This window comes from Eumetopias jubatus, unplaced genomic scaffold (genome assembly GCF_037043125.1).
Source record: "Eumetopias jubatus isolate StellerSeaLion01/CBP00866 unplaced genomic scaffold, mEumJub1_p1.0 scaffold_7, whole genome shotgun sequence".
Taxonomy (NCBI): domain Eukaryota; kingdom Metazoa; phylum Chordata; class Mammalia; order Carnivora; family Otariidae; genus Eumetopias; species Eumetopias jubatus.
The window spans coordinates 1,381,082-1,398,282 of NW_028274813.1; the positions used below are offsets into that span (position 1 = coordinate 1,381,082).

The following is a 17,201-nucleotide window of genomic DNA, read 5'->3' on the forward strand; positions in this document are numbered from 1 at the left end:
TTCAATCCAGTGACCTCCAGAGGGATGAGGGCAGGTGCATGCAGCTGACGTGAAGAGGGGCTGCTGGGGGGCTGCCTCTGCCCCGTGCAGGGGGGCTTAGAGCTCAAGGGGGCGCTCCTGTAACAATTCTCTTTTGGGAAGCACTGAATGCCTGTGGTCTCGCCTACCTGGGCCCGTTCCAGTTCGCCGTCTAAGCAAGCAAACAGTTAGGCTTTGTGATACCGGAAATGTGCATCACCCAGACTATTGTCACCGCCAAAGTCAAAACGAAAGGACAGTCAGAACCAGACACGGGCCGATCACCACCATTCAGTGGCTACTGCATATGTTTATTACTAAACGGCTCCAGCCGGCCATACAACCATGTGACAATTAATGTGCCATAAAAGTTCTCTGTTTTGAGTACTTTGGCTCATTTTCAGTAGCAGGATTTAAAAAAAAAAACAACAAACGTACACGACACTGGCCGTCAGATGTTTGGATCACTGTAGAAATCGGTGGCTGAGCTGAAGGCTTGGAGAGAAATATAAAAGTAGAGAAACTAGTTTTCCTACTTCCGTGTTTCGGGCGGTGACTCTGCAGCTGCCGATGCGGGACGGGGCCGCTGCACTCCGCAGGCTCAGCGCTCTCCGTCTAAAAGAGCTGGATCATCGAATCTCTCGATTTGCCGACCCCAACCCATTTCACTGGAAGGGAAAAGGGTCGCTCAGCCCTGGGGGTGGGGGGTGGGGCGCGGAGGGCGGGATGGTGGGGGGGGCACAGGCACCCACCTGCCACTCCGACGTGATTCTCCACAAACCGGACGTAGTTCTGTGCCTGCGGGGGGAGGTCCTCCCACTTCCTGGCGCCTGTGGTGTCCGCCTTCCACCCAGGCAGCGTTTCGTATTCGACCTCAACCTTCTGCAGTATCTCCTGGTTCGCTGGGGAGACAAAGGGTGGGGGGTGGCCCATGTCCCGAAGATGCTGGTGCTCGGGTCTCCCATTCGGGGACCTGCTTGCCGCGGGGCTCAGCGAGGCAGAAGGCACGTGGCCCTGGTTGGTTTTCTCGGGGGAGCGGGGGGGGGGGCGGTAAGCATTCTCTGCCATTGGCTGTATCCCTGCCAGACCAGGGGACATGTCCACTCCAGACATGGATTTGCTAAGGGCTCTGCTAGAACCTCTGCAGGTGACTCAGCTGAGGAATTCCATGGACCCTGCTTGGAAATTCTTTTTTTTTTTTTTTTTAAGATTGTATTTATCCATTTATTTACTTAGAGAGTGAGTGTGCAAGGGGAGGGGCAGAAGAGAGAGAGAATCTCCAGCAGACTCAGCCCTGAGCACAGAGCCCAATGTGGGGCTTGATCTTACGATCCCAAGATCATGACCCAAGCCGAAATCAAGAGTTGGATGCTTAACCGACGGAGCCACTCAGGTGTCCCCCCTTCTCCCAACTAGGAAATTCTAAGAGTCCTGAAGTATGAAGGGATCCTGAAGGATCTCTGTGTCCTGTTCCCAGGGCAAGGACCCTGCTCCAGCCAGGACTCCATGGCTCCTGGCACATGGCTCACAGTAGACGCCAACCAGCCCTTATTGATGGAAGGTGCTGGAACAAGCTGTCTACTGAGGGGTCCTCATTGCACGCTCCCCTGGGCCCTGGATCCCTGGGGTCACACCATACCCCCGCTGTGCCTTCTCAAAGGTCAGGGGTCAGTGGGGCCAGGGGACACAGGCCAAGGGGAGCAGGGAGTCTACACATGAGCTCAGAGGAGAGTGGGGGCTGCAGGGAAGAAGCCACTGGGGGCGGTGCGGGCAGAACTGGAACTGTGAGATCCAAGAAAACATTCGCCTTTGTACTTTCTAAAAGAAGGGACGCACAGTAGCAGAAACCCCTTAGGTCTTAAATAACTGAAAACCGTGGTTTCTTAGGTAAAACAGTCATCTTTACATTTGCACAGAGCGGTACATGCCTGCCCAGGGAGCTTCCAGGGCCCCCAGGAGGTGGGCCTCGGCAGTGCCTAAGGGTCCCGCAGGGTCTGGGGTTAGCGGGGGCTGGCTCCCACCTGTCCCCCAGGCTGCAGACCCGTTCCTTCTCCTCTTCCCACACAACAGACGGGAGAAGCCACGGCATCCCCGTACCTGGGAAATAGGGGATCCGCTTCCCGTTAAGCTTGTACGAGACGCCAACTTTCACCTCGTCCAGGGCATCCAGGATGTCCAGCTTCGTTAAGGCCAGCCTGTCCCCAGACCAGCAGACATATCCACATTGGAGAAGCTGCCAGCATATGCTGGGCCTGCATCCTTGCTTCTCCCCTGCTATTCACAGTCGCCGGGAAACGCAGATGGGGTGGCCCCAGAAGCACGCGGGCGCGCTCGGGAGCGCGGCTGCAGCCCGGCCGAGGTCTCCTCGCCTCGGGTGTCCCCAGGGGACCCCGTTCCCGCGGCCCTGGGTCTAGTGGCCCTCCGACAGCGCCGCATGCAGGGACACCCGGGGACTGTGTTGAGCCACAGTCCTCCCTGGCACAGGCCCTGTTCCTTCTGCGTTCCCTTTCCTGCCTCCCTCGCGGGTCCTCGCGGGTGGGTCTCTCCGTGCTTCCTGCACCCGCGGTGGCCAGGCCACCCTGTCCTCTGCTTTGCTGCGGCCTCAGCACCTTGGCGCTCAGAGCACAGCCTCTTTGGCACCTGGTCCCAGGGTGGGGACAGTGTCTCCCTCCCACTGCCCAGCCCCACACCCCAGCAGACCTAACGGAGATCTTGACAGTGAGGTCTGGCCAAGCCAAGCCAGGCCAGGCCCCGCGAAGAAGGAGTCGTGTCCCTGAGAACCACGGTGGAGGCCCTCGGGGCTAGGCTTCCTCTCCCTCGCTAGACGGACGATTTTAACCCCCTACAGGGGCCAGGACGCCCCCTGGCCCCCCTGCGGCCACCTCCCCTGCACGTGCTTGGGCGCAGATGGCCGTCCGGCTCTAAGGCCGTCCACTGCCATGGCCCCGCCGTGCCGGACGGGAGAATCCATGGCCTGCACCCCCACGTAACAACCGTGTGGGAAGGGCTGCTTACGCGGTAAAGCCGTTGACCATGTGAGCATATCTGAGAATCATCAGGTCCAGCCAGCCGCACCGCCTCTTCCTGCCTGTGGTCACCCCCCACTCGTGGCCACGGCTCTGTAGCAGGTCTCCGATTTCCTGGGTGACAGCAGAGCAGGCCCGCCGCGGCATGGAGGGGGAGCCTGCGCCTGGCTGCTTCGGGGCTCAGCCTTTCTCTCTGCTGCCTCCGCCCCCCTCCCTTCCACCCCCCTCCCCACGCTGGCCTCACGCACCCCTGCTCAGGACCAGAGCCTTGGGCCCTCGCTGCAGAGGGCACAAGGCCATGTTGAGAAAAGGCGGCCAGCGACACCCTGAGGAGGTCCCTGAGCCACACCACACGGGGTGCTCCGAGGGGCTGTGAGGCACTCTGCCCATCTGCAGTGCTTCCCGGGGAAACCGGGTCCACGGGAGCTTGTGTGGTGCAGGGCTGTTGGTGCGTGCCACCTTGCGTGCACCTGTGGATGCCTGTCTCTGCTCTTGCCTTGTGTGTCTCTGCACACACCACCACTGGGCGCCCCTGCTGGGGTCCCGCTGGGGCTGGGGACTCACATTGATCTGCTCGGTGGGAAAGGCGCCGATGCCCACGCGTGTGGTGTAGGCCTTCACCACGCCGTAGACCTCGCCTATGTTCTGCGGGGGGATGCCCAGGCCCGTGCACACGCCGCCCACAGTACAGTTGGATGATGTCACAAAGGGGTAGGTCCCTGCAAGACCAAGCTGGTCAGAGCCCACTGCCACCCCCGCAGGCCACCCCGGCCCCGGGCTCCAGCTCGGCAGAGGGCGGTGGGTGGTTCGGCCTCCTGCATGTCCCCTCTGTGGGGTCTCCAGGGCCGGTGGTCCCAGAGACCATCCTGGGGGAGTGACCCACATGGGCACTGTGTGTCAGGCTGCTGTAGCCTGTGTAGGAGTCTGGGGGTGAATAGAGGGAGAAGGCTCCTCCTGACTTGGATGGTGGGTGCCTCCCCTGCCTGTACCATGTGGCCTTGGCACTGGTGTGGCCGTGGGGTCGGGATAGGACGTACAGAAGGCCCACACGGATGGAAGCACTGGCTCTACCCAGCCTTGCTGGGAGCCCTGGCCGCAGCTCTGGCCTCTCTCCCTTTCCGTCTAGGTCAGCTCTCTCTTGTCCCTCCCACCTGAAGTAGGAAGATGAGGGGCAGCATGATCACTGTCATGGGCGGGGCGGCAGTGTGGCCGCGGAAGGCAGCCCTGCCACATCGGGTCAGTGACCAGCCTGGTCCCCAGCAGGCAGGAAAGGGGATCATGGGGGTCAGCCGGGCTGGGGACCTACCAAAGTCAATATCAAGGAGGGCTGCATTGGCACCTTCCACGAGGATTTTTTTTGGGGTGCCATGGAGTGCCTCGTACATAAAGTAGACGCCGTCTCGGACCATGGGTCGGATCTTCTCAGCAAAGCCCTGTGGGGAAGGCAGAGGAGGCTGCGGTGGGGCCAGGCCCCTCCTGACAGCCAGACACTTCCAGTGCATTCCTTTCCCGAAAGAGGCCTGGCCTGCAAACCTGTCCCGAGACCCAGAGCGACCCCCAGTCCTGTCTCGGTCTTGTCTGTGAGGCTTGCACTAGTCTCCTGCGGCCATGGGCTGAATTGTGCCCCACCCAAAGTCCCCGGCTCATCTGTTTAAGTCCTGACCCCCAGCATCTCAGAATGTGACTGTATTTGGAGACAGGCCTTCAAAGGGGGATTAAATTGAGGTGGCTATGGTGGGCCCTAATCCAGTGTGACTGACATCTTCATTGGTCTGGCCCTGTCCTCATTCACAGCTCCCTTAAGAGGGCTGGGAGGAGCCAGGAGCCCAGCCTTGGAAACTTCCGGAAGGGCTCTGTGGTCTCCTCATCCCAACCCTGACACGGTACTACCCTCTATGAGTCAGCAAGGCCACCTTTACCCGCTACCCCAAGTAGGACAGGGACAGCCGCTTTCCCCAGCCTGTCCTGGGAAATGTCCCCTGTGGGAAAGCCAGGGGCCTGGGTGTGCCCTGGGCGGTGGGGGGGGGGCACCTCCCTGCCCTCCCTGGCCTGGGCTTGCACAGGAGGCCTGTGGTCCCCAAGAGGGCCAGCCACCCCATAGCAGTGCCTGGGACAGTGCGCTCCCTGAGTGCTGCGTGGGCATCTGGCAAGGCTGCGGTGCCCCGGTGGCGCCTGCCCGCCACGCCCCGCCCCCCACCATGCCATGCCCCGCCCCCCACCCCACCGCACCCGGTCGCACCCTCCCGCGCCATGCCCCGCCTGCCCCCGTCCCACCCCCTCCACGACTGCCCCTCCCCCCCCCCCCCCCCCCGTTCCCGTCCCCAGTCTGCCAGCGCCCCTGCTCTACCTTGAGCTTCTTGAGTTGCCCTTCGACGTCCACCTCCAGGCTGGGGAACATGGACTGGTGCTGGCGGGCCAGGTTCTTGAATCTGCGGGGGCGACAGTGACTGCGACCCCTCGCCCTGCCTGGGTGTCCGCGCCCTCAGCACTAGCCAGTCCCCCCTCGGGCGGCTCAGGTACCTGGCGGAAAATTCATCAAAGTCCGACAGGAGGTCGCAGACGCGGAGGCCCATGCGGGCAGCTTTGGAAGAGTAGGCGGGTCCGATCCCCTTCCTGGTGGTGCCGATACTGAAAGACAGGGCGGCCGTGAGCCTGGGGCGCCAGGCCCGGCGGCCTGCTTGGGGCCTGTGAGGGGCACTCAGGGCTCCGGGCCAGCACCCCCAGGCGCCTGCGTGCACCCCTATTACAAACAAGGGTTGAGCTGGGAGGCGCCCTCCCCAGCAGTAGCACCTGCAGTCTGGGACAGCTGTGAGAGTCCACCGGCCCCCTCCGCTGGCTGGCTGTCAGGGATCTGGGGGCTGAGGCCCCCGCCGGCGGTCCTGGGCCACTCAAACCCTCCCGTCATTCCATGCCTTGGCTCTGAGAAATCCTGTCTGCACTGGGCCCCCAGCTTCCCTCTGGCCAGGCACTGAGGATGCTCCTGTCCACGTCTGCCGGCTGCTGCCTCTTGGGGGCTGGGCGCGCTAGCCATGCCCACCCTGTGCCCACCGCCTGCCACCGCCCTAGCCCCAGGCTCGGTGAATGGCCTGCTCAGCATTGCCACCTGGCATACCTGTGTGTGAGTGTGTGTGCAGAGTCTGAGTGTGCACACACGTGTGAGTGCATGCACACATGTGGGTGGCAAGGGAGCTAGTCACTTGATGGGGCAGGACGGCCACAGTTTCACCCTGACCTGGCTTGGCGGACCAGTGCCCGGCACATTTTCATAAATATCTTTGGAGGACAAAGGAATGGCCGTGGGTGCTAGTGGGGCAAGGGTTTGGGTGGCCCATGTATGTGGTCAGGCTGGGCTGGGCTGCCCACGGTCGTGGTGGCTTCAAGGGGACCCCATTCCCCTCTTGGCACACCCCAGAGCTCCCAGACTCGAAGGCCAGCGAGACAAGAGAAGCCCCTGGATACACTCACTTCTTGCCCTCCTGGGCCTGCCGTTGCACTTCCTGCAGCCCGTCGACCGCCTGGTGAAAATCAAACACTGCGCGGCCAGGTGAGTGGTCCCCAAGCGAGAGACAGACAGAGGGTTATGGGGCTCCCCTGTGCACACCCGGGCTGCCCGGGACGGGTGGTCCAGTTTGAAAGGGGACACCCTGGACTCTGCCTCTGCCCAGCACAGACTCACACGTGCCCGGGAGTCCCTTCGGGCCTCCGTTTTCCCATCTGCAATTGGGGACTGTGATTCCGACCCGCTGCCCACTTGGAAGTTCCTGGAGCTATGTGGGCTCAGCATGCCAGGGAGGAGGGCCACTGGCGGGGGGTGGTTCCCATGGCGGGTGGGTGGCCCCGGCCCCGCCCCCAGCCGGGGTGTGCTTACCGAGGTGGGCTCGGTCGGAGATGACGAGCCTCTTCTCCCAGTCCTTCAGACCTGCGGTCACAGGGCAGGCCGTCAGCCGTCACGGGCAAGGTGGCCGAGGCTGGGCAGCTGGCCCAGCCCCCACCCAGGGCAAGAGTCCACAAAGGTCACGTGGGGTGTGCCCTCCCCTCATGGCCTCTCTCCCTGCTGAGGGCCCCGGAATCTCACCCCCCACCTCTCCCTGCAGGGCCTCTGTCCTGGCGCTTCATGCCCAGGGTCAGTTTCCTGTTGGCTCTTCTCACTCCTGCCCTGAACTCGAGCCCTGAGGCTGAGGCCCGCTTCCTTCTTGGACCCCATCAGGGTCTTGGGGCTGCCACCTCCAGACAACCTTTCCAGGGGGGCAGCTGGCCCAGACACTCTGGCCAGTGGCCTCTGTTGCTGCCTGCTCCCAGGAGCCCCCAGGAGCCCCCAGGAACCACATCCTTCCCTGTAGGTGTGGTTGGCCCAGTGGTCCCCAGTCTCGGCTGGACACCCAGGTGTCCTGGGGAGCTTCATCAAATTCTAGGTCCCAGGGCCCCTTCCAGACATCCTGAGTGGGACCCTCCAGAGGCCACCTGTCCCCAGTGTCATGAAAGCTCCCCATAAAACTGAGGCCCACAGCCAGACTTTGGGGCCTTGGGCTGCCCTGCTCTCCGCATCCCGAGTGCAGACCCAGCTTTCTCACAGCAGAGCCAGCAGGAGGCGGGTGGGGGACTGCTGGGCTGGGGAAACTGACCCCTCCCAAGAACCCACGCGGGAGGCCCTGGCCACCACGCTGCTAGGAGCTTGCCCGGGACCAGGGTGCACGTGCCGGAACTCGGACCTACCTTTCTTCTCATTCTTTTCTGCTTCTTCGAACAAGCCGGGTAAGTGGACGACCACCCCATTGCCTGCAACACATCACAGGGGACTGAGTCGTGCAGTGGACACGGTGACTTACGTTGAAGGGAATTCTGACACCTGTTACAACATGGGCGGACCTTGAGGACACTATGCCGAGTGACACAGGCAGGTCACCAAAGGACAAACACCCTGTGTGAGTCCACTCATAGGAGGTCCCTGGAGGAGTCAGATTCACAGGGACAGGAAGTAGAGGGGGGCGCCAGGGGCTCGGGAGGGGGCCGGGGATGGTGTTCAATGGGGACAGAGTGTCAGGTTGGGGAGATGGAAAGTTCTGGAGACGGACAGTGGGGGTGGGTGTGCAACAGTGTGAATGTGCTTCACGCCACTGGGCTGTATGCCTAGAAATGGCAAAGATGGAAAATTTTTGTTGTGTATATTCATGACAGTGGAAGAAATGGCCCAAACCAAACCAAAGCAACGGGAAGCACGTGCAGAGCCCGAGAGCAGAGGAGAGCTTGTGGAGGTGGCAGGGTTGCCGGCGAACGGCAGAGGGGACTTCTTGGAGTGACGACAGTGCTCTAGGGCTGAGCTGTGTTGAACGTCATGGCACATAAATTATACCTCAGTGAAGCTGGTACAGTCTACGTGAATGGCGTGAAAATGGGAAAGCAGGAGACACGCAGCCCCGACCCTTCCCGGGCCCCGAGCAGGGCCTCTGGGGAGCTGTGCCTTCCCTATCCATATAACGCTGAAGTGCGATCCATGATGTTTCACGGGGGCCGAGACTGAGGCCCAGAGAAGGAAGGTAACTCGCCCCAGGTCACACAGCATGTTAGTGTGGGGTCCAGGCTGAAGCAAAATGCTAGCGCTTTTCTCTTAGACTGAAGGCGGCTGGGCCAGGCCACCTGCTGTCTTCCCAGGAGGAGACTTCCCTGGCCCCGGTCCCCCCCAGGGCTGCCGGTGGCACAGGCTCGGCCAAGGGAGACAGGACATGGGTCCAGATGGGAGTGGCTCAGACTGTGCAAGCCACGCTGAGTACAAAAGGTCACCTAAATGCCAGGGCGTCCTGAAATGACCACGTGGCAGGGGCCCCGGGAATGTCGCAAGCTGAGGGGCAGCCGTGTGAGTTCTGGCACGTTCGTCCCCGGCTGAGCACGCTGCTGGCTGGGCTGACCGAGCTGACCCCGCGATGCTCCCCGGGGACCACCCAGCCTGGGCTCCAGCTGCTGGCCCTGACCCACCCCAGCTCCTCAGACGCTGGGTGGAGACCTCTCATCAAGCGGGCCTCCTTGGCCTTGTTTCCCGCCAAGTGGGGCCCAGGGCCCAGCGGACGAGGCTGGGCCTGGAGAAGGCTGCAGCAGAGCCCCACCCCGGGCCCCCACACCGGGTGAACCGTGGGAGGTCACCGTGCTAACCTTGCCCACTGCAGTGGCCCCGGTCTGTCCTCCTGCACAGTCCGACCGCACCCGGCCCCTCAGCTGACACTTCCTTCCCTTTGCCCGGCCCTGTGCCCTCACTGGGCACACCCGCAGCCTCGGCCCACGCTTCACAACCAGGGAGGGGCGGGGGCAGATAAGTCACGAGGGTGGTCTCGCTAAGTCGTGCAAGGAGCCTGATGAATAGTCCTGGGCACTGCGGGAGGGCGTCAGGCGGCCTGGCTGGGGCCGGGCGGGGCGGCTCTGGGGAAGGGAGGCTCAGGCTGAGCCGGGGGCAGGACAGGAGGTCAGGCCTGGAGGCCAGGAGGGAGGGAGGGGGAGAGAGAGAGAGAGAGGCAGACACAGAGAGAGAGAGAGACAGAGAGAGCAAGAGACCCCACAGTCCTAGAGGCCGGAGGTCCCTGGAAGGGCAGGGAGTGCTGTGGGAATGGGGAGGCCAGGGGAGCCGGCAGGCTGGGCTTCCACCCCTGCAGCGGGAGTCTGGCCCACGCACACTCGCCTGCACACCTGCACGTACCCATCCACACAGCACACTTGCGCACATACTCACACCCACACACGTTCACTCCCTCACGTGCAAACAGGCTTGCACACGCCGCTCCGCGGGGCTTCCCACCCTCTCTCCCTCTGGCCCAGGCTGGGCGGCTCCCGGGACAGGCTCCAGACCAGGCCCGTGGGCCAGCCCGGCTCTCCTGCCGTGTCCAAGCCCACATGCAGGGGGGGCCCAGGCTGGATGACACCCCAGGCCCATCCTGCTGACACACGCGGGACCCCCCGGCTGCTGGCACTCACCGATGAAGGACACGGCCTTGGTGTTGATGATGCCGCTGGGCAACAGGTGGAAGTCATACTCCCTGCCATCCACCACCACCGTGTGACCGGCGTTGTTGCCCCCCTAGGAACAGAAGCCCGCTGAGTATGCAGGAGCCTCAGGGCTTGGACCTGCCCTGGGAGGGCCTGTCCAGCCTCACTCTGGACCAGCTCCAAACACAGGTGGCTTAGGGCAGTGGTTCTGTCCCCCAGGGTGCACGAGACGCTGTCCACGCCTGCACTTGGGGCCTCTGGTGCCGTGGTTGGCTCTGAGGCGTGTCTGGGGTGCTCCGGGTTAGTGACCCAGGCCATGGATGAGGTGCAGGGACCGGACCAGCGGACTGGCTCGGAGGGGGCCTGGGCCTGGCTGGTCCCACCCTCCCCACCGCTGCACCCGGCCCTGGACCATCTCTCGTGGCACAGGCCAACGCCCCACGGAGGCTGGCTTGGCAGAGGCCCTGCCTACGAGCCCCTCTGGAGGTCCGTCCTCTGATGCAGGAATGAGGGGGCCAACTTCCCCTAGAAGCACAGACCCAGGCCCCCACACCCCAAGCTCCGTGGTGGCAGAGGGGGGCTAGGCAGCACTGTCATCTGGGGCGGGGGCAGGGACAGGTGTAGTCACTGGCCAGTGGGACCAGCGCCCCTCGCCCCCTGAGCAGGGACCGCTCCCTTTGGGCCTGTGCCTCCCCTAAGAATAAAAAGGAAAACACAGTTCTGAGTCTAGCCCTGTCCTGGGGGATACCCGGGTGACAGGGTCCTTTCTTTTTGGAGCTGCTGCTGAGGGTGGGCTGGGGCTGGCTGAGTGGGGCTGGGGGGAGCCCAAGGAGATCCAGCCCCAGGAGGGATGCCCATTCTGCTGTTCCCACCAGCAGAGGGCACTGTGGGCCCCCAGGGTGTGCGGCACCGGACCTCTGACCAGCCCAGCCCCACCTTCCTGCCCTAAGCTCCCGCAGAAACACTGGCTTATCCACAGGGCCTGTCCATGGCCAAGGCCCACTCCCTGCCCCACCCCACTGTCCTCCTGCCTCGAAGAGGGGGGCGCTGGGCAGCTGGCTCTTAGCGGCCTCAGTGTTGCCCACCCCGGGCAGGGCTGAATGACAGCAGCCTCCTCCCCACCGGGAGCACCTGTTCCTCACAGAGCATCTGGATGAGATTTATGTCTCCTGGCTCCTCCACCCAAACAGCCCAGGCAGGGGGTGGCAGGGCGCCTGGGGACAGTGAGGGGCGGACACCAGAGACGCCAGGCCAGGGGCTTTCCCTCCTGGACCTCACATCATGCGTCGGTAAATTAAGTAGTGGGGCTCCCCCCTGACGCATCTCCCTGACTTCCACAACACCCCTTCACCCCGGGCTCAGCCCTACGAGCTCTACCAGCTGCCCAGGATGTCCCTGCCAGAAGCCAGGTCCACGGAGGGCCCCAGACAGCCGAGCGCTGCGTGTCTGGAATGCACGTGGAAGGTCCGTGTGGGGCCGCTCCTGCCACCCCCGACATGGCGTGGAGGATGTCTCTGACAGACTCCTGGGGCCACCGCAGTCCAGGTGTGCACCCCACGGCCCTGCTGCACGACCGTGCCATGTCCCTGGGCTTCCCCGTGGCCAGTGGGGGCTGAGCTGCCCTGGGACTCCCAGGTCGTTGGCTGTGGGAACTGACCGCAGCCTCTGAGGGAATGATGGTGGAAACGGATGGGTTGCCCTGTGGGGAGCAGACGGGAAGGACAAAGGGGGCGCTGGGGGCCTGGGAGCCTAGGGGGCCGCCCCACGAGCAAGGGCGGACAGGCAGCACCAGGCCTCGGGGGCTCAGGACAGAGACGGTAGTGGGAGGTGAGCTGGCTGGGCTGCCACAGAGAGGAGGCTTGGGAAGGGACCTCAGAGGGGCTGCTGGAGGGAAGGGAAAGACAGCAGACGCTGATGGGGTGGGGGGACAGGGTGGGGGCGAAGCAGTGGGCTCAGCCTCAGAGGCAGACCCCCACCCCCGGCCCTGCTCTCCCAGCGCCCATTGGCAAGGTCCGCTGGCCCGAGGACACACACACAGACCAGAAGCACTGTTGAGCACACCCCCACCTCTGTTTGGGGTAAACACGGGCACCTAGGAACAGGCACAGGCCATCGTGGGCCAGTGGGCATCGGGTGACCCCGGCCAGCTGCAGGGCCCAGGCCTCAGACCACAGTCCACTCGCAGGGGCACGAGCCTGCCCCTGTCCTAGGAGGGCAGGTTCTGGAGGTTCTATGCTCTGTGCCCTGGGAGAGTGAGCGAGGACTGTCCTGGACCTCAGGGTGGCCTGGGGCATTTCCCAGACCTCAGGTTCGCTGTCTGCCCCACAGCTCTCTGGAGCTGGCCTCCTCCTACCTTTGTGCCCCTGAGGACAGGCCAAGTCAGGCGGGAGCTGGGCACAGAGGCAGGGCTTGGTGTGGCCCCTCGGGGGCTCTGCCTGCCTCCAGGTCCTCCCTCTGCAGTGGAGCCTTGGGTTAGGCCCAGCCCTGGACCCACCACGGACACTGAAGCCACTCCCACCACCCCTGCGCGAACCTCATGGACACCCCAGCCAGCTGCCTCCCCGGAGGTAGGGAATCTAAGAAAGGGGGTTCTCTCACTCCTGAACAGAGGAAGGGGACCACGGCCAAGGCTGGCCCACTCAGGAGCCTGGCCAGCTCTGATCCTTCCTGTCCCTGCAGGAGTCTAGCGGGGCCCAGGCCCAGCAGGGAGATACACACAGGGCCTGTTGCCGGAATATGAGCTGTGGCCATGGGCCACAGTGCAGACCCCCTCCCCGGTCCCTACCCGGCACCTAGAGAGCGCGGCTTCAGCCACCCTCCTTGGCACCTCGAGGCCTGTGCGGCCCCGAGAGCCAGCTCTGATGTCCCCACTGGGGCCCAAAACCTGGGGGGCAGAGAGCCTGCGAGAGCCATCTTCCTGCTACCCCGTGCCGCTCTCTGTGAAGCCCCTGAATCTCCCGCAGCGCATCTCCTGGGGGCCGTTCCCAGGCTGAGGGACCTGCTCCGGCAGCAGCCCAGGGCAGGCAGCTGGGCCCTGTGAAGGCCAGGCCTTCGGTCCCCAAGTGTGGCCGGGCACCCACCAGCGCAGGCCTCGGGACGATGATGGGTGGGCTCAGCCAGCTCAGAGGGTCTCCATTCTCCGGTCAGGGGCTTCCACTTCCTTGGATCCCCCGGGGTGGGGCGCAGTGGGCCCTGAGTGTGCACTGGGGCAGCGCAAGGGGCTCAGGGATGCCCCTGGGGCGCCCACCCCCACTCCCCAGAGCTGCGGCCATCCCCCGCCAGGCCCTCCCCACAGGCACGTGGCTCCGCGAGGCCCCCTGGTGGAGCACGCCCTGCGTGCCTTGTCTCCCGCGCGTGGGTGCTCGCTGGCCAGCGTCTGTCCCGCTCCGCCCTCCTGGTCCTCACACCCTGCCCTGGTCCTCCGTCGACCTCTGACCTGCCAGGGCCCCCACCCCTCCCATTCTCTCTGGAACCCCGAGGACATGGGTCTCCATGCTGTTCTGGATGGCTCCTTCGGCCACAGTGCCCCCTTGGCCCCGGTCCCCAGGGGTGCACCAGCTGGCTGTCTACCCTGTGATGCAGCACCCCCCATCAGCTTTGAGGGGCCCCAGGCCTGTGAGCTCCAGACTCTCCCCAACATTCCTGATCTTGTTTCTCTGACAGCCTCACCCCCGACCCCTGCAGCCGCAGAGCCTGCTGACCTCCCCCGTCCGGCTCACTGGGAGAGGGACCTGCTCGGGCCCAGCTCATCTGCCCGCGTCCATCCCCAGCCCTGGTCTGAGTGCCGGGCATGCAGACAAAAGGAGCAGGGAGGTGAGCGGGGGAGGGGGGCATCTTCTCAGGTGGTGGAGCGGTTCCTGGCCAGCCCTGGGTGGGCCGTGGGGTCCGGCTGAGTCTGGGTCCTGGGCAACACACAGCAAGGGGCCTGCTCTCAGGGTGAGACACTGGTGACCCACCCCCCGCCTGTCGGTGGGGAGACCTGCAGTCCACCCACCTACGTGGTGCTTTACCTCGTCTGCTGTCTGCTGCATTCACTCATTCAACCCCAACCAGAGCTGCCCGCTGCTCAGAGGGCACTGGGGCAGGAGGGAGAGCTCAGGGGCTCCAGGAGGGTATGCAGGGCCAGCTGCCCAGGGCAGATGCTCCCACGACCACAAAGGGCTGTGGAAGCTGGGGAGGTCCCCTCCTCTCGAGCCACTGCTGGGTGACCACTGCCATCAGAGGACATGGCCCCGGCTGGACACGCCCCCCCCCCCAGATGGGGTGATTGCATGGAGACCGTGGTAGAAACCGAGAGAAACACAGCACCCTCGTACTGAGCACGGTCACACATGGAGCCGCAGTACCATTCACACTGCAGTTGCAGAGGAGGGAATTCTAAATCCCAACCCTGGCGGTCCTGGGCAGCCCCAGAGCCTTCTGACCAAAGTAACTCCGGAAACAGAGGAAGGGTGGGCGTGAGCAGCAGGCTACATGGGCCTGGAGCCGATTAGGGAAGGGTGCTGGCGGATGCAGACAGACAGAGTCCAGTGGAGGTGTGGACTCCAAAGATGGGGTGGGCAGACCTCACGACCGAATGCCTGTGCAAAGTCAGTGCAGAGAACAGGGTTGCCAGCGCCCCCGGAGGCCTGCACCGCAACGAGCAAAGGGAGGCCTTCCCAGCCATGCCTCAACCCCAGGTGCCCCAGAGCAGCCCCCACAAACCCAGAGCGCTGGGAGTAGACAAAGGGCGGCTGGGGGTGCCATGGGAACAGCAGGGGAGGTGGGCCGTGCGGGGTCGGTTCAGTGGGAAGGGGAGGCTGCCCCTCCCCCCAAGCAGCACAGAAAACAGCAGGAGGGACCCAAGCCCGAGACCCTGGACCGTCGGGAAGGCGGTGGGGGGGTCCTGGGATGCTGACCACAGGCCCCACATGATTGATGGGAAAGAAACCAGGACAGCTGTGGGGGTGCAGGTGGGCCTGGCCCCAGACCGCTGAGGGCCACAAAGGGCTTCAGAGGGGTGCCGAATGGGAGGAGGGGTGGTGGGGGTCAGCAGAGGCAGAGTGGAGATGCAGCTGCCACTCAGGACGGCCCCAGGCCCAGTGACAGGCCAGGTGACCCTTCTGGTCACTGGGGCTGGCCGGCTTCAGCCCTTCCAGGCAGCCACCCAGACGGGACTCCTGCCCACTGCACGTGCCCCGCTGCCCGCTTCCTGGGGCCCCTTGCTCCTATGTGCTGCCCGGCTCCTGGGGTCAGGGCTGGGTTTGGTTCTGTGCACCTGCGGCCGTGACTTTGAGCTTCATGCATACACACTCTAGGTAAGGGGAAGCCTTCCCTAGGGCCAGCGTGGGGCCCTCACTATGCACCCTCACACCCCGTGCTGGCTCGATGGATGTGTGGCACACGTGAGGGCCCACATATGCTGCTTCTTCTCATTCCTCAACTTTTCTGGGCCTCAGTTTCCCTGCTGGACCACTCTCGGGAGGCTGGAGGGGAAAAGGCGCCTTAGGCTCCCAGGACGGCCCATGATTAGCCCCACTGTGAGGTCAGCCAGGGCTCCTGCAGGTGGAGACGCGTCTGATCTCAGTCTGAGGAGTCACCTAGGGGCGAAGGGGCCCAGTGGGCCCCCAGGTCAGGTGACGGGGCTCCAGCCTGCTCTGTGCTTGGCTGGTGTGTCCTGCTGACCCAGGTGGCAGAGCACGGAGGCCCCACTCCAGAACCATTCTGTGGCCAGGAGTGCCTGCGAAGCGCCCCCAGGCTCTTCAGAATGGAGAGAGGCCACAGACAGACCTGTGAGGCTCGCTGGAGCCAGTAGGTTACATGGAGGGCGCTGGCACCGTGTGCCCGGCTGCGGGGGGACAAAGGTCCCCAGCCCATGCAGCAGGGTGCCCAGAGACCGCCTCTGGCACTGGAGGCTGTCCAGGGCCAGGAGTGGGCTTGCTCGCCTGGCTCAGGGCAGAGGGGGTGGAGGTCTCTCAAAATGCCAGGAAGCTCCTTCCAGGAATCCACCGTCTGCATAGGACAGGCGTGGCCCAGATAGCGGCTGGGGTGTTCCCTGAGCCAACCGTTGGGCCCATTTCCTTCCCTGGGGGTGTCCCCCTGGCCCTAGCCCTCTGGGCCCGGAGCTAGGAAATGAGGCCACAGACCAGACGAGGAGCTCAGGGGTGCCTCTTCCCCATCCGGGGCAGCGTTCCCGGGCAGGGCTCCAAACCCCAGCACAGCCGAAACAAGCACCCTAAAGCTGTCCCCTCTGTGCCCGGAGCTCTAAGTCGGCCCAGCAGCAGGCCTGGCTCTCAGCCCTGGCGCAGGGGCGCGGCTCCGCGGGAGCAGCACTGAGGGCAGCCCACACCTGGCAGTGGCCACCCTGGGCCCTTGGGGACACAGCCTGTGTCTGGCCTCACCGGTGGCACGCCAGCCGCTGGGTCACCCTGGCCAGCCAGCCGCGGCCCCTCCCTCTCCCCCCACCCCAGTCTGGGTGGGGACCCTCCTGGTCCCGGTCCCGTCTTCCTTCGGGTCCTGGCCCACTGTCCTGCCCTTGCCTCTGCGTCCTCTTGGCTGGCCACCCAGGGCCACCCATGGCCAGCCCCGTGCCAGACCCTGACAACCAGGAGTTGGGGGCCCCAGCCCACCCCACCCCCACACCGGAGGGCCCAGTGTCACACCCATGGTGCACCCACCCCACCCGCCTGAAGATCGGGTGTCCCCAACTCAGCTAAGGTATTTATAGCTCCTCCCTGGCCCCCTGCCTGGAGGGGTGGGGCTGGGTGGGGAAGGCGGTCCCCGGGGAGGGAGCGGGGGAGGGGAGAGTGCGCATGCAGAGGGGTCGCGGCCGAAGCGGGGAGGGAGTCCAGGAAGGGGAGCTATCCAAGAGGTGTGTCCAGGTCAGGGTGCGGGAGAACAGGGAGGTCAGGGCCCCTGGGTGCAAGGGGAGGAGGGGGCTTGCTGGGTGGGTGGCCCCCCCCCCGGCACCTGGCAGCGGCTGATGATGTCGGCGTCCGTGGCCAGCAGGTCCACCACCTTGCCTTTGCCCTCGTCCCCCCACTGTGCGCCCAGCACCACGGTCACTCGGGAGCCCGTGGCCGCCGCCTCCTGCTGCAGCCGCCCCCGCTTGATGCCGCCCGGGCCGGGGGGCTGGTCGTTGGAGGCACGGGTCCCCGACATGTTGGTCTGGTCACTCCTCTGCTGTGCTGGGCCACGGGACAGCCCTGC

At 64.5% G+C, this 17,201-nt stretch overlaps 1 protein-coding gene across 1 annotated transcript; it reads right to left on the reverse strand.

The window, feature by feature from the left end:
• Window positions 1–318: 318 nt before the first annotated feature.
• Window positions 319–17,153, reverse strand: ADSS1 (adenylosuccinate synthase 1). The gene is made up of 13 exons (XM_028097899.2): window positions 16,962–17,153; window positions 10,002–10,104; window positions 7,758–7,820; window positions 6,913–6,963; window positions 6,510–6,576; window positions 5,565–5,672; window positions 5,392–5,473; window positions 4,351–4,477; window positions 3,609–3,763; window positions 3,034–3,158; window positions 2,116–2,213; window positions 771–920; window positions 319–686 (listed from the first exon to the last, which is right to left on the reverse strand). The coding sequence occupies exons 1-13, from the start codon at window positions 17,151–17,153 to the stop codon at window positions 634–636; spliced, it is 1,374 nt and encodes a 457-aa protein (XP_027953700.1). The 3' UTR covers window positions 319–633.
• Window positions 17,154–17,201: the final 48 nt, after the last annotated feature.